This window comes from Salmo trutta, chromosome 19 (assembly GCF_901001165.1).
Source record: "Salmo trutta chromosome 19, fSalTru1.1, whole genome shotgun sequence".
Classification (NCBI taxonomy): Eukaryota; Metazoa; Chordata; class Actinopteri; order Salmoniformes; family Salmonidae; genus Salmo; species Salmo trutta.
In genome coordinates, this window is record NC_042975.1 from 41,258,902 (window position 1) to 41,273,257 (window position 14,356).

The 14,356-nt window shown below is 43.0% G+C and overlaps 1 protein-coding gene across 8 annotated transcripts in view; it reads right to left on the reverse strand.

The window, feature by feature from the left end:
• The window catches only part of LOC115154594 (roundabout homolog 2), a 171,129-nt gene that overhangs the window by 81,007 nt on the left and 75,766 nt on the right, over nt 1–14,356 (reverse strand). For all 8 annotated transcript variants that reach the window (XM_029700991.1, XM_029700993.1, XM_029700990.1 and 5 more), the window contains exon 2: nt 9,371–9,697. In XM_029700991.1, coding sequence (XP_029556851.1) covers nt 9,371–9,697 — 327 coding nt within the window. The remainder of the gene's footprint in view (nt 1–9,370; nt 9,698–14,356) is intronic.

Consider the following 14,356-nt stretch of genomic DNA (forward strand, 5'->3'; position numbering starts at 1 on the left):
CCACAATAGAGGACCATACCTTTGATTAACTAATTAGCCGTCGTACTAAGACCAAATAGAAACTATTAACCCCAGCTATTACCTTGGCCTCCTTGCAAAGAATTTAATTTCCCTGTGGACCAGAGTCGGGGGCCAAGGGCCCTGTTGAATCGGCTCAATACAGCCCAGGTGGGTAGGTCACCTATTAAATCCATACAAACTAATTTAGTTCTTTAATGAAGCTCTGATTGACTTTGCAGGCCAACACATGTCTGACTCCCTGCCTCTACAAACACAGCAAGTCAGCAAGTCTGAAAAAAGAAACAAGACCAAAAGTATTCTGGTCTGTATAACTGTACCTTTGTCCTCCGGATACCAATAGCTACTTAATTAATTAAAGATATCCTCTTCCCTCTATAATATGATTCTGTTTTCACCAAGATAAATTGAATGTTACTAGATAACTGAATAATACCATATGAGATTAACCAATAGAGATAGAAGAAGGGATTAAGTCATCGTCTGCCCTGGGTTAGCCGTCCGATTGACATGACGGAAGGTACTCCACTGCTGCAGGACTCAGAGAGAGGGAGAGAGAGAAGGGAGGGTGTAAACACACTTTAGCCCACTGATAGATGGCTGAGACACTGGGGCAGTGGTGCGGTCAGCCTTGCATCGTTAAACAAGCCTTCTCAGAGAACACAGCCGCAATGAACTCCCAGCTGCAGCTAGCTACAGCCATGCTAATATCACTCATGGATATAGCCTAACACTTTATGTGAAGTGAGAGGGTGGGGCGGTGGGGAGAGGTTCACAGTCTCACAGGGAAGAGATGCTTTAAGACAGAAGAGGATAGGAAAACAGGGACTAAGAAGATGAAATGATATAATCTTGGAAAACATGTTTACCTTTTTACGTAGATCAAAAACTATCAATGACCCTAGGGTCATTTCTAGTGTAGGTTACATCCCAGCTAGTGATGTTAAAGGAGTGGACCAACACAATACACAACACGACAAGTTAGCATGCTAGTTCACACCATACGCAGCCAGCCCTATGCTAACCAACTGTAAGAAGGTGCAGCAGAGCTCATAAAGGGTTTTGCATGGTCCAATTAACACCAGATGCTAGCCTTTAGCCAACTTACTTGAACAAAGTCATGCACATCTCTCCAAGGAGTTAGCATGGTCCAGTTAGCACCAGATGCTAGCCCCTTAGCTCATTCTCTCTAGCCAAGAAAATATGCAAAAAAAAGTGTGATGGTCCATACTCAAAAAGATGTGGCATACAGTAAAACTTACTTCATCAACGTGCTGCAAATGTGTTCCAGGGACATGCCCAATCAGGCATGTGCACAGATATGAGTCAGCCTGTTCCTCCCACTCTCCAAGTGTCCTTTTGGATGGTGTTATAATTATTCTTGCTTTATTAAGTTTTGTCGTTGTTGTTCTGAACCCATTGCCTGCAAGTCGTCAAGTTCTTCACCCTCCAGCCAATCCATTGGTTTGTTGCACCTGTTGGTCTGCCCTGAACAGAGGTTGCACCTTTTTGAGATTGCACACGCCCGGTATCAAAACATGCATGGCTTGAGATGCGATTAGCACTCGAGTGTGTGTAGCTAGCTACGTAGTTTAAATATCAATAGTACTGCCACAGCAGCAAAATATTTGATTAACACTTGATAAAACTTGGTTTGCATTCTCATCAATATTCAGTCTGGCTGATATGTGCAGCAGAGAGAGGCAGAAAGACAGAGAGGAGCGGCTGCATCAATGACCCTCACTACAACCTAACTCCATCCCTTCCTCAAATCAAATCTAATCAAATGGTATTGGTCACATGCACGTGGTTAGCAGATGTGAATGCGAGTGTAGCGAAATGCTTGTGCTTCTAGTTCCGACAGTGTGGTAATATCTAACAAGTAATCTAACAATTCCCCAACAACTACCTAATACACACAAATCTAAAGTGAATGAGAATATGTACATATAAGTACATGGATGAGCGATGGCCGAGCGTCATAGGCAAGGTGCATTAAATGGTATAAAATACAATATACATGTGATATGAGTAATGTAAGATATGTAAACATTATTAAAGTGGCATTGTTTCATGTGACTAGTGATCCATTTATTAAAGTGTCCAGTGATTGGGTCTCAATATAGGCAGCAGCCTCTCTATGTTAGTGATGGCTGTTTAACAGTCTGATGGCCTTGAGATAGAAGTTGTTCTTCAATCTCTCGGTCCCAGCTTTGATGCACCTGTACTGACCTCGCCTTCTGGATGATAGTGGGGTGAACAGACAGTGGCTTGGGTGGTTGTTGTCCTTGATGATCTTTTTGGCCTTCCTGTGACATCGGGTGCTGTAGGTGTCATGGAGGGCAGGTAGTTTGCCCCCGGTGATGCGTTGTGCAGACGGCACCACTTTCTGGAGAGCCTTGCAGTTGGGGGCGATGCAGTTGCCGTACCAGGCTGTGATACAGTCCGACAGGATGCTCTCGATTGTACATCTGTAAAAGTTTGTCAGGGTTTTGGGTGACAAGCCAAATTTCTTCAGCCTCCTGAGGTTGAAGAGGCGCTGTTGTCACATCCTGACCATAGAGAGCTCTTATTTTCTATGGTAGAGTAGGTCAGGGCGTGACTGGGGGGTTTTATCTAGTTTATTTAGTTCTATGTTGTTTGGTTCTAGTTTCTTCTTTCTATGTTGGGGTTTTTGTATGATCCCCAATTAGAGGCAGCTGGTCATCATTGTCTCTAATTGGGGATCATATTTAAGTAGTTGTTTTTCCCACTTATGTTTATGGGAGATTATTTTTGAGTTAGTGCATGTTGCACCTCTGTCGTCACGGTTTGTGTTTTGTTTATAGTTTATTGTTTGTCTTGCATAGTTTCACATTCAAAATAAAAATGTGGAACGATACTCACGCTGCGCCTTGGTCCGTTCCTACACACAATCGTGACAGCTGTTGCTCCTTCTTCACCACACTGTCTGTGTGGGTGGAGCATTTCAGTTTGTCAGTGATGTGTACATCGAGGAACTTGAAGCTTTCCACCTTCTCAACTGAGGTTCCGTCAATGTAGATAGGGGGGTGCTCCCTCTGCTGTTTCCTGAAGTCCAAGATCATCTCCTTTGTTTTGTTGACGTTGAGTGAGAGGTCGGCAGCAGCAACACAGGTAGTCTAGACCAGCTAACCACCATATACTAAAATATCCACACAAGCCACTAGCCAGCCAGCCATACATCATGAGTTAGAATATTATGAAGTTATTATTTAAGGGAATTGATGATAAATCACACGCTAGCTAACTAGCAGATTTATATCAATCATCAACATCAATGATCAGCTGATAACCCAACTTAATTTCCTGATGTCAATCATGTTTGTGATGAGTGAGTGTGTTGTTGCAGAAATAAATAGTCCTATGCTCAACAATGTTAAAATATTCACTACAGAGGCAGTTGGTATGATATGGATTTTGAGATGAGAATTATGAAAGTCTTTGTTTTTTTCCCCTTTTCTCAGTTTCAGCACCTGCCCCCTAAAAGGTCTGTGCACGGCCCTGTGCCCAAACCACCTCTGCCTCCGTTTTCCCTAACTTTTCAAGTACACACATATACTCACACACACACACACACACACACACACACACACACACACACACACACACACACACACACACACACACACACACACACACACACACACACACATACTCTTACAATCACTCCCAGATTGTTACAGTCTGATTGTTGCTTTATAGTATTGTAAACACAAAGTGCTGACTGTACAGGCGAGTCCCTTCCATCCCATTGTCACTTAATCATCATAAAAAGATGAGTTGAGATAGAGCGTTCCATCATTTCTTACCCACACACCTTTGTCTCTCAGGAACTTTATTTTAAGCAAATGTATTCTTATGCATCACTATATTTTCTTCTGCACTGTGCTTGTACTGGCGAGGTTGCTTCTCTTATCAAAGGTACGGTACACATGGATGAAAATAAGGTACACTACACACCCCAATGTTAAACTACCTAAACTCACTTCTTCCTAGTGTGGTATACTGTGCAAAGACCCCTCTATCACTGGTTTTGTACCCCAGCTCTTAAGTGGGTGGCTAGCCCACACAGTGACAGCATTGCCATGGATGACCAGGTCCTCTGACATTTGAAACTGTCAGGAAGTGCACGGTGGCCAAGCCGAGTTCCCTCTCAACTTTGACCTCGATTCTCAACACAAGCTTGACACAGGCATGACAGTTGGGAGGCGGAAGGGGACTCGTATATGAGAGGGGTGTCTGTTGACTGGCTGTGGCCTTTCTCCACACTCAGGCCATCCTGTCCTCTCACAGGACATGTCCCCACACCTTCCCAGGACACACAGGGAGACATGGCATGGGGCTGGCGGCCAGCAGGTCTGGAACTGTCAGTGTGAGAGAGTGGGACCTATGATTAATGAGAGCTGGCTGGGTGCCAAATACCCATACATACATTCTTCCTAGCGGCACTGCTACGGTCCAACCACAACCATAATCTCCCAATGCCACTTATCACAAGTGTGCTGAATGATTATTGACCAAACCACTAACTCAGCACCACACTCTAATATAGTACTGCATGATCTACCAACGCAATCAAATCAAATCAAATGTTATTTGTCACATGCGCTGAATACAACAGAATACAACAGTGAAATGCTTACTTACAAGCCCTTAACCAACAATGCAGTTTTAAGAAAAATAAGTGTTAAGAAAGTATTTACTAAAATAAACTGAAGTCAAAAAATAAATAACAAAAAATAAAGATGAAAATAGAATAACAAATATTAGAGAGTAATGAGGCTCTATACAGGGGGGTACCGGTACAGAGTCAATATGGAGGCTATATACATGTACATGTAGGTAAAGTGACTATGCATAGATAATAAACAGAGAGTAGCAGCAGCGCCGCGATCAGTGTGACAAATAGAATTGACTTCTATTTTAGTGCTTGGCAATGCAGATGCTCATTGGCGCGTGCGAGCAGTGTGGGTGCAATAATTGAATAACATGTATGTTTACATTTATTTTGCAACGCGAGCGCACCCGACGCAAGCGGTGTGGTCAGAATGTTAGTCCACTCTATCCATACACACCATCACACTATGCAATACTGTACATTGTGTGCAAGCCAAAACATCTGACCACTCCAGGCGTTTATCCTAACCGTCTGTCTGTCTGGCTATCTGTCTGGGACGATGAGGATTTATTGATTGATGTTTGTCTGTCTGGCTACTCTTCTAATAGCCAGAGGAGCGTACAGACAGACAGAGCGGAGGGGGTGAGTGGGTGGGGGGTCTGTTTGTGAATTATTTATACCAATCAACACCGCCCCTCCTCTCTCAACACATCATCATTAATTTGATTCAGTCACTTATTATAGCTACTACTAATCCCATCAGCAGCCAGTCACTCATATTAGAGCTGTCTGCAGGGGGTTGAGGGTCAGAGGGCTGTTTGTGGGTGTTATAATGCTACAACTGAAATAGAGTTCAGCTGAAGTGTTGGAGCGGGCGGTGGGGTGGCTGGGAGGTTGCATGTCTGGGTGTTGCTGACATCGAAAGCAGGTGATGATTGTTATTCAAATCATCTCTGGCTGTTCTGACAAAACAGCAGGAGCTTGCCGACACCGTACCGACACTGTGTAACAGTGACAGAAACACACTATGTCCTCTTCAGACCTGATCCACCTGTCCTCGAGGCACAACAAGACTAAAGCTGTGTCTCAGGTGGCACAGGAACTAACACCTCATAGTAATACTGCTCTTTAGTCAACAACTCAAAAAGTCTCAATGAAATAGTACTATTTCATCTATGTTCCCATTAACCAACAATAATGCATGAGAGCCCCAGGAGGGATCGCTTAGAGCAGTTTCACACCCAGAGACATAACAATCTGATTAGCATCTCAATTAGCGCTTCCTCAATATGTGCAACTCAGAGAAGTGAGAGTGTGTATTTAACTTAAGTACAATTGATGTCTAATGGGACTCATGTAATGTAATTTAGAGTTAAGGCCATGGCTATGATTCAGGGACTTGAAAAGGGGTGTCTAAAACAATATCAGAACTGGAAAAAGGCCGGGCCAAGGTAAAGTCTTACGTTTTTGCTGTCTCTAACACAATTGCATGAAATCCCATACACTCTTAGAAGTAAAGGTGCCTGGAAGAACCTTTAGGGCTGCCACACCGGCGGAACCTTTCCAGTTGAAAAAGGTTCCTCGAGTAACTCCTCTGAAAAGGGTCTTCGAGGAACCCCTATGTAAATGTTCAAATCGGAACTTTTTTGTGATGGGAGTAGTTCAAATTGGAGGTGTGGCCTAACAGATTAGAGGTGTGGCTTTCAGATACTGTAGTTATTTTTAGTCACGTCACCTGTTAGCATAAATGTCATTTCTGTTCATGTTAAGTTTGTTCCTTGAATATTTATACATATTACATATTGTAATATGATATGAATAACATTGCTGATTACGTACAGTAATAAAGTGGTAACTATTCTAACTTTGGGATTTGCATAGGCTTCTGAGGAACTCATACACCTCTGTTAGCCTCACTGAAACTACAAAACTGTCAGTGTTCAACCTTAATATGTGATGACAATACAACAGAACCTATTAACAGAAATTGCATTTACTCTAACGCCTATTAACAGAAATTACATTTACTCTAACGGGTGGCCAAAAAATGTATATCTTAAAGCCACGCCCCTCCTAAGCCATGCCTTCACTTCAGTCTTCCTCCAGGAACCCATTGCTACATTGAACCATTAAAGGTTCTTCCAAGAACACCTCAACAAACCGAAGGTGCAAATTTGAACCATTGACTAGCAATAGTTAATTGATGAACTCCAGGGGTTCCTTGAGGATCTCCAGGGTTCCTATTCTCCTACAGAACACTAATCCAAAATGATTTAAAATATGTTCTATATATGAATTAATCCACAATATATCACTTTTTTTTAACAACAATAAAAATGCCAATCCAGCACATCCCCCTCCTACTCACACACACTTCCCTTCCACCACACACTCTTCCCTCCCACCACACACTCTTCCCTCCCACCACACACTTCACACTCTCACACACAGCTGTCTAGTTGGAGAACTGATGTGTGTGTCTCAGATATCCTGCGGCTCTTCACCCATAATCCTTTCCCAGGACAGCAGGGCAGTATTGATTACAAACCAGGCAGAGGAAACAGCAGGAGGAGGAGGAGAAGAGTACGGGGGAATAAAGGCTAGAAGGAGGAAAGTGAGTGATATGGGAAGGGAGTTAGGAAGGAGAGGGCGGGAAGGAGGATAGGGTGGGGGAGAGAGGAGATGAGGTGCATAAGGAGACACAGAGTTCTCAGGTTTCGTCTTCATCCAGCAGCTGTTGGGTTTGAGTGAGAGGGTTGTCTCCCGGGCTCATGCCAAACACAAATCCACCAGCGTCAAAACTGGACCATACCACTATAACTCTGCTTCACCACTGACCCCAGGGCCAGTGCCGTTTCTAGGCATAAGCAACATAAGTGGCTGCTTAGGGCACCGCGGCCACTAGGGGGCCCCCAACCTCAATACATTTTTTAGGGGGTCAGTCGGGGTCTCAACTTGCTGTTAGTTAGGATAGTAGAATACACAATGTATAATTTCGATATTTGGTTGTGCATCAGCAGTTTTCCTTTTGTTATGTCTGTCACTGACAGTCACTCAGTTATCCCATATCAGCTAACATTTTATAGATGACTAGGTAAGTTAGTCTAGCCAGCTATCTAAAACCTTTAGTAATCATGGCTGAATTACTGACCGAGCACCCAAGGCCTAGAGGCCCTGACCTCCAGTAGGCCCCCATTGTATTTGTTCGTCACTCACTCAGATATCATATGAACATGGCATAAGTCATGGCAAAATGTGTAGAATTGCAGGAAATTTGTTTTAAAACTGCTAAATGTTTTCTCCATCTCTTGGCAAATCGCTCTTAGGGCCCCCAAAAAGCTAGAAACGGCCCTGCCCAGGGCACAGACAGCAAGACAGATGCCTGATGACAGATTTAAGGGAGGACAAAATGGAGGGAACCCCCCCTCTCCTCACCTCTCCTCTCACCCCAGGGAGGAAAGTGTACACCACACCGAAGTCATTGGGTCATACTTTCCCTTAAGACCCCCACTTAAAAACACACTGCAACCCCCCCAGTTTATAATGTATGTGAATGTAAATATGTATGTAGATATGTGTGTAGCACAAATCTATAATTACATACCATTCATATTTTGTTTCCATTGTTTCTCAGGTGTTTGCTGTGAGTGATCAGAATGTGTGTGCTGTATGGCATGTTAATGTCGAGGAATCAGTTCAGTTTAACACGTAATGTAGATGTGAATAGCCCAGAGCTCTTGTTTCCTACACAGGGAAAGTGTTGGCTGGGCGCAGGAAGAACGGAGGAAGGAGAGAATAACTTGGGTGAAATCCTGCTCTCACTGCCTGGAGCGATGTTCAGCTCTACCCACGCATCGCTCACAAAGGTCACTCAAACAGGTCTTTTTAACAATGTACACACACAAACACACACACGCGAATGGAGGATTGCACACACATGCACGGTGCACACAAGAACACACGCAAAGAGGAATACAGAAGATGGAAGGCACAGAAACATGCGCCCACAAGGATCAGTCAAATAGGTCAGGTCAAGTTACACAGATGATGACAGCCACACATTTTACATATGGTCTCAGTCCCCATCCCTCGACAGAGATGTATGCTCTTTCCGTATAACACCCTAACCTCTATCCCCTACATACATACAGTCACCTCCAAAGCACTGAAAAATTCAACACCCCATTTAACATCAACCCCTCCCACCTCAGAGACCACATTAACTTCCCAGCGAGGGGCAGAGGAAGTACACAACGTCAAATGCAAATACAATAACAATCTAGAGACTTCAACAATTTATCATGATTTTTTCATTCAGTCTCTTAGGACCCCAGTAATGGCCATCAATAAATCAAGCTGCTGTCACACTCTTGCGACCTATAGGAACCACTATATAGAGAGCCTATAGGTCTAGAAACACATACACGCGCAAACGTATGAACACACACGCATTTCATTATTCAACACAGCATTATTCTCTGCAATTATTCTCTATAATTATGCTTCTACATAACTTGAAGTTATGACCATAATATTGCCACCCATAAAACATGTAAATGTGTTACTAATATCATTTTTATGGTCATATCTTTGAGTTTGCAATAACAGCATCATTAACACATACACAAAGGCAACACAGCTAGGCCAATGGGGCCTATCTCTCCAACTTCATGGCACTCATCCATAAAATAGATAGTTGTGGGTCGGACTTACATGCTACTTCTAATGATGCGTTTCTGCTCACTGCCTCCCCCAGGTAGTTACGGGCCACACACACATAGCTGCCGTCGTCTGGTTTGCTGCGTCGGCCGTGGACGATACGTAGGAAGAAGAGGGAGCCGCTGGGCAGCAGCATGCGGTGGGAACGGGGGTTGTCCCGGTCTGTCTCCACACGCTCCCCGTCCTTGTACCACTCCACCGTGGGGGCAGGACGCCCCTCCGCCTTGCAGTTGAGGGTGGCTGGCTCCCCCTTAGACACAATGAGGTCGGAAGGGTGCTCCACTATCCGGGGAGGGGAGTCATCCTGACGAAGACGAGATCCTGAGAGGAGAGGAGAAAATATTATTAGCTACACATACGACCACATAAGATAATATGTTCAGTAATACCACCTGACAATATCGATAAGGCTGGATTGATGATTGTCTGAGAGAAAAGCCTATAAATGAGAGCCAGGCCCTGACAGGGAGCACGCACGCCATGTCACCACAAAACACAAGCCTGAATATCCACACTGACAGACAAGAGCCAGGGAGTGATTATCGCTAATTAGCTTTTTAATTTACACACTGTCAAATGCTCTGTTCCTCTTAGATGCTGCTGGGTGGTGAGTGGGTAAAGGTTTTTTGTGACGTTTTTGTTTGTGTTGGTGTTCGGTAGGGGTTTTACGGCTATTTCGAGCACACACATATTTTACTTGAGGCAAGTCGAAGTTTGGTAGCTGAAGTCTACACCCTTTCGTTCGGTGATTGGTCAACAGTACTACTCCTAGTAGGAGAGGGAACTATGGACAGGATACTTCAATGAAGTGTTTGTTGTTATTCAACTAGTTTTCATCAACATTTTTTCACTTGACAAATACGGCACCAAACATTTTAGTAGGATGTAAAATTGCACGACCAAGACCTCTGCAAAAATGTCAAAATGATTTACAGATTTCTTGATTTATCTTAGATTCCTTCAGACTATTTTGAGGAAGTGCATACTGGCTATGTGGTTGCTACAGCATCTCAAGAGGGACAAACAGTAATATTGTCGCTTTTATATAATTTCTCAAGCGACGGTCTTTTAAGGGAGCATGCGAGGCACATACGTCCACTTCACCTAGCCGAGTTCTGCTAGGAGCAAACCGAAACTAATATGCGGGCGCTTTTAGAGTGTTGATTGTGAGTAGAGGTCGACCGATTAATCGGAATGGCCGATTAATTAGGGCCGATTTCAAGTTTTCATAACAATCGGTAATCGCCCTTTTTGGACACTGATTATGGCCGATTACATTGCACTCCACGAGGAGACTGCGTGGCAGGCTGACTACCTGTTACGCGAGTGCAGCTCGCTAGCATTAAACTTATAAAAAACAATCAATCTTAACATAATCACTAGTTAACTACACATGGTTGATGATATTACTAGTTTACCTAGCTTGTCCTGCGTTGCATATAATCGATGCGGTGCCTGTTAATTTTTCATTAAATCACAGCCTACTTTGCCAAACGGGTGATGATTTAACAAGCACATTCAGGAAAAAAGCACTGTCATTGCACCAATGTGTACCTAACCATAAACCTCAATGCATTTCTTAAAATCAATATACAAGTATATATTTTTAAACCTGCATATTTAGTTAATATTGCCTGCTAACATGAATTTCTTTTAACTAGGGAAATTGTGTCACTTCTCTTGCATTCTGTGCAAGCAGAGTCAGCGTATATACAGCAGTTTGGGCTGCCTGGCTCGTTGCGAACTGTGTGAAGACCATTTCTTCCTAACAAAGACCGTAATTAACTTGCCAGAATTGTACATAATTATGACATAACATTGAAGGTTATGCAATGTAACAGCAATATTTAGACTTAGGGATGCCACCCGTTAGATAAAATATGGAACAGTTCCATATTTCACTGAAAGAATAAACTTTTTGTTTTCTAAATGATAGTTTCCGGATTTGACCATATTACGGACCTAAGGCTCGTATTTCTGTGTGTTATTATATTATAATTAAGTCTATGATTTGATATTTGATAGAGCAGTCTGACTGAGCAGTGGTCGGCAGCAGCAGGCTCCTAAGCATACATTCAAACAGCACTTTCCTGCATTTGCCAGCAGCTCTTCGCTGTGCTTCAAGCATTGCGCTGTTTATGACTTCAAGCCTATCAACTCCCGAGATTAGGCTGGCAATACTATTGTGCCTATAAGAACATCCAATAGTCAAAGGTATATAAAATACAAATGGTATAGAGAGAAATAGTGCTATAATTCCTATAATAACTACAACCTAAAACTTCTTACCTGGGAATATTGAAGACTCATGTTAAAAGGACCCACCAGCTTTCATATGTTCTCATGTTCTGTGCAAGGAACTTAAACGTTAGGTTTTTTACATGGCAAATATTGCACTTTTACTTTCTTCTCCAACACTTTGTTTTTGCATTATTTAAACCAAATTGAACATGTTCCATTATATATTTGAGTCTAAATGTATTTTATTGATGTATTATATTAAGTAAAAATAAAAGTGTTCATTCAGTATTGTTATAATTGTCATTATTAGAAATATATATTAAAATCGGCAGATTAATCGGTATCGGCTTTTTTTGGTCCTCCAGTAATCGGTATTGGCATTGAAAAATCATAATCGGTCAACCTCTAATTGTGAGTAAGTGTGGAAACAATTGTGAACGTCGGTCTCTATTTCTAATTGAGTCTTCAGGGAGGCACATGTGTGCCCGTTAGGATATATAACAGCGTGGACATCTAAATGTACAGTGTATGTGTGTCTTTGTCTCCTGGGTGAATGAGGAGTCTGTTTCTCTGTCCCTCTCCCAGGGTTGGATGTCACCGTGAACAAGTCAACAGGAACGCATTCCTCGTGTGGTGTGTCGGCTGGAAGTGGAGGAAAAATGATTGCTCCCACACTGCCTCCAGCCCTACCCAGTTCCCACAACCCTCCTCTCTTCTCCCCTTGTCTGTGTTGGCGACGCAGTGAGGCAACACCACACGACATGATTCTATCATTACTCTTAAGGAGATAAATTAGATATTACAAACAGTACTCTGTCTTTCTGTGTAAGGATGGGAGTAGGTACTTAAGAGGGTAACCTGGGAGCGAGCTATAGCGTTTTGTTTGATGATGAGACTAGCTGAGCCATGACAGAATTATATGTTTTAGTAATAGGTTTAGTTTTCTGCATCTGCCGCTCTTTCAAGTACACACATATCTTTGCTAGTGCTATTTGTATTGGCATCTGGTAAAAATTCCCTAAATAAATCCAATTCCACCTTCCTAAATCCAGTTGACTCTTCCCATTCCAATAGATGGATTTTCTAAAGCCTTGTGACTGGCAGGCTCCCTCCGTCGCAAACTGAGTGAAGCTGCCAGCCACTGTTCTCCCTGGGACACCACACTCCATAAGGCCACTCTCAGATGATTCCCAATACCCAGCCTACTCAAGTGTGCCGACTCCCTGCCTGTCTAACTTACTCTCTCTTCCGCTCGCTCCCCCTTCCTCCCCCACACCCACCTCCACCTCCACCTAGTGTTTAATGGCCCTAATGGGGTCTGGCTGGCTGGATCCATTCAGCTATAACCACAATCATCAAATCACACATAACCAAAGATCTCTGCTCTCAAAAACGCTTCCCGTTTCATTAGTCGTTCAATGAGCTTGTTCATGGAACTGCCTACGCAATTCATGCACTCAGTTTCACCCAAGTCCTGAGAGCAGTACAGAAACTGAAACAGACTAATGCTGATTAAAACCACCAAGGGATTACTCTACTGCTGCCTTGCATACTGTACGTATGAAAAGTGGTTTGCTCACTATAACAACGGCTTCCACCGGTGGATTTAGCCCTGAATAAAGATCTTCCAACAACCTGAACTTTCTGAGATAACGTTTTCCCCAACAGAGCAGCCATGGTCTTGCCAAACTCATTACTCGTTACCTTATCTCCCTCTCTGAGGTAAAACTGTACGCCCAGGCGACAGCAGCACAGTGGCTGTCTGAAAGCAGTAATGCCATAGATACGCTTGACTGGGATTTAGCTGAAATCTGGCTACACAAAAACATATGAAAACAGCACTATCGCCTTCTGCACTTTAACTTTGACCATATCAACTGTCACATCCATTTCGGCTGACATCCCTCTCCGACTGTACATAGCTGCTGGCTGGAATATTCATAAAGCAAAGTGTACTGAGAGAACCCAGTCAACAAGAATGATTATAGTAATATCATCACCAACCACTGATATTATCAACACACTACTAATTTTCACAAATCATAATGTCCTTTGTAACTACAGTGCAATTACAATTATACTTTTATAATGTATAAATGTATTTGAATTGCTGACTGGTGAACTGTACTGTGCACTTTCAGAGTTTGCACTTACCCAATGTCCACTTATCAGGAATTGACTGAATCTGTGACCCGTTTCAGGAAGCTAGGCGTATGTCGCATTTCACTACTTCACAAGAGGCATTTTAATGTGGTTTTGTGTTTTTTGGCAGAAATGCCTTCTGGAATATGTGAACTTTCATGTGCCTTAATAACAAACGTGTATTTCATCTGTAAATCACGAGCCAAGTTGGTTTATCCACGGAAAAAGTCAGGAACCTTCCCGCTAGCCATGACTGGATGAGATAATGTATGGGCCTGACATGCCGGGAGATGCGTTTGGATTGGTCTGCCATGTAGCACGATTCTGCCAATAACGTGAGCTGCTCAGTATGTGCTGATAATCCTTTCTAGCGCGGGTTTTTGGAAGATATAACGTTAGTCATCGAGAACTACAAAAGTTTTGTTACTTTTCTCAACAACATTGATGCCCTGAATTTAGCAGGCGCTATTGACAGATCAGTTGGAAAAAGTTGTGATGGGCTATTTTTCTGCACATGCCACGGTCAGTTTGAACCGGAGTGACTTGACACAATGCTGGCCAAACAAGATGTAGCTATAAACAAAACAGAGTTAAATG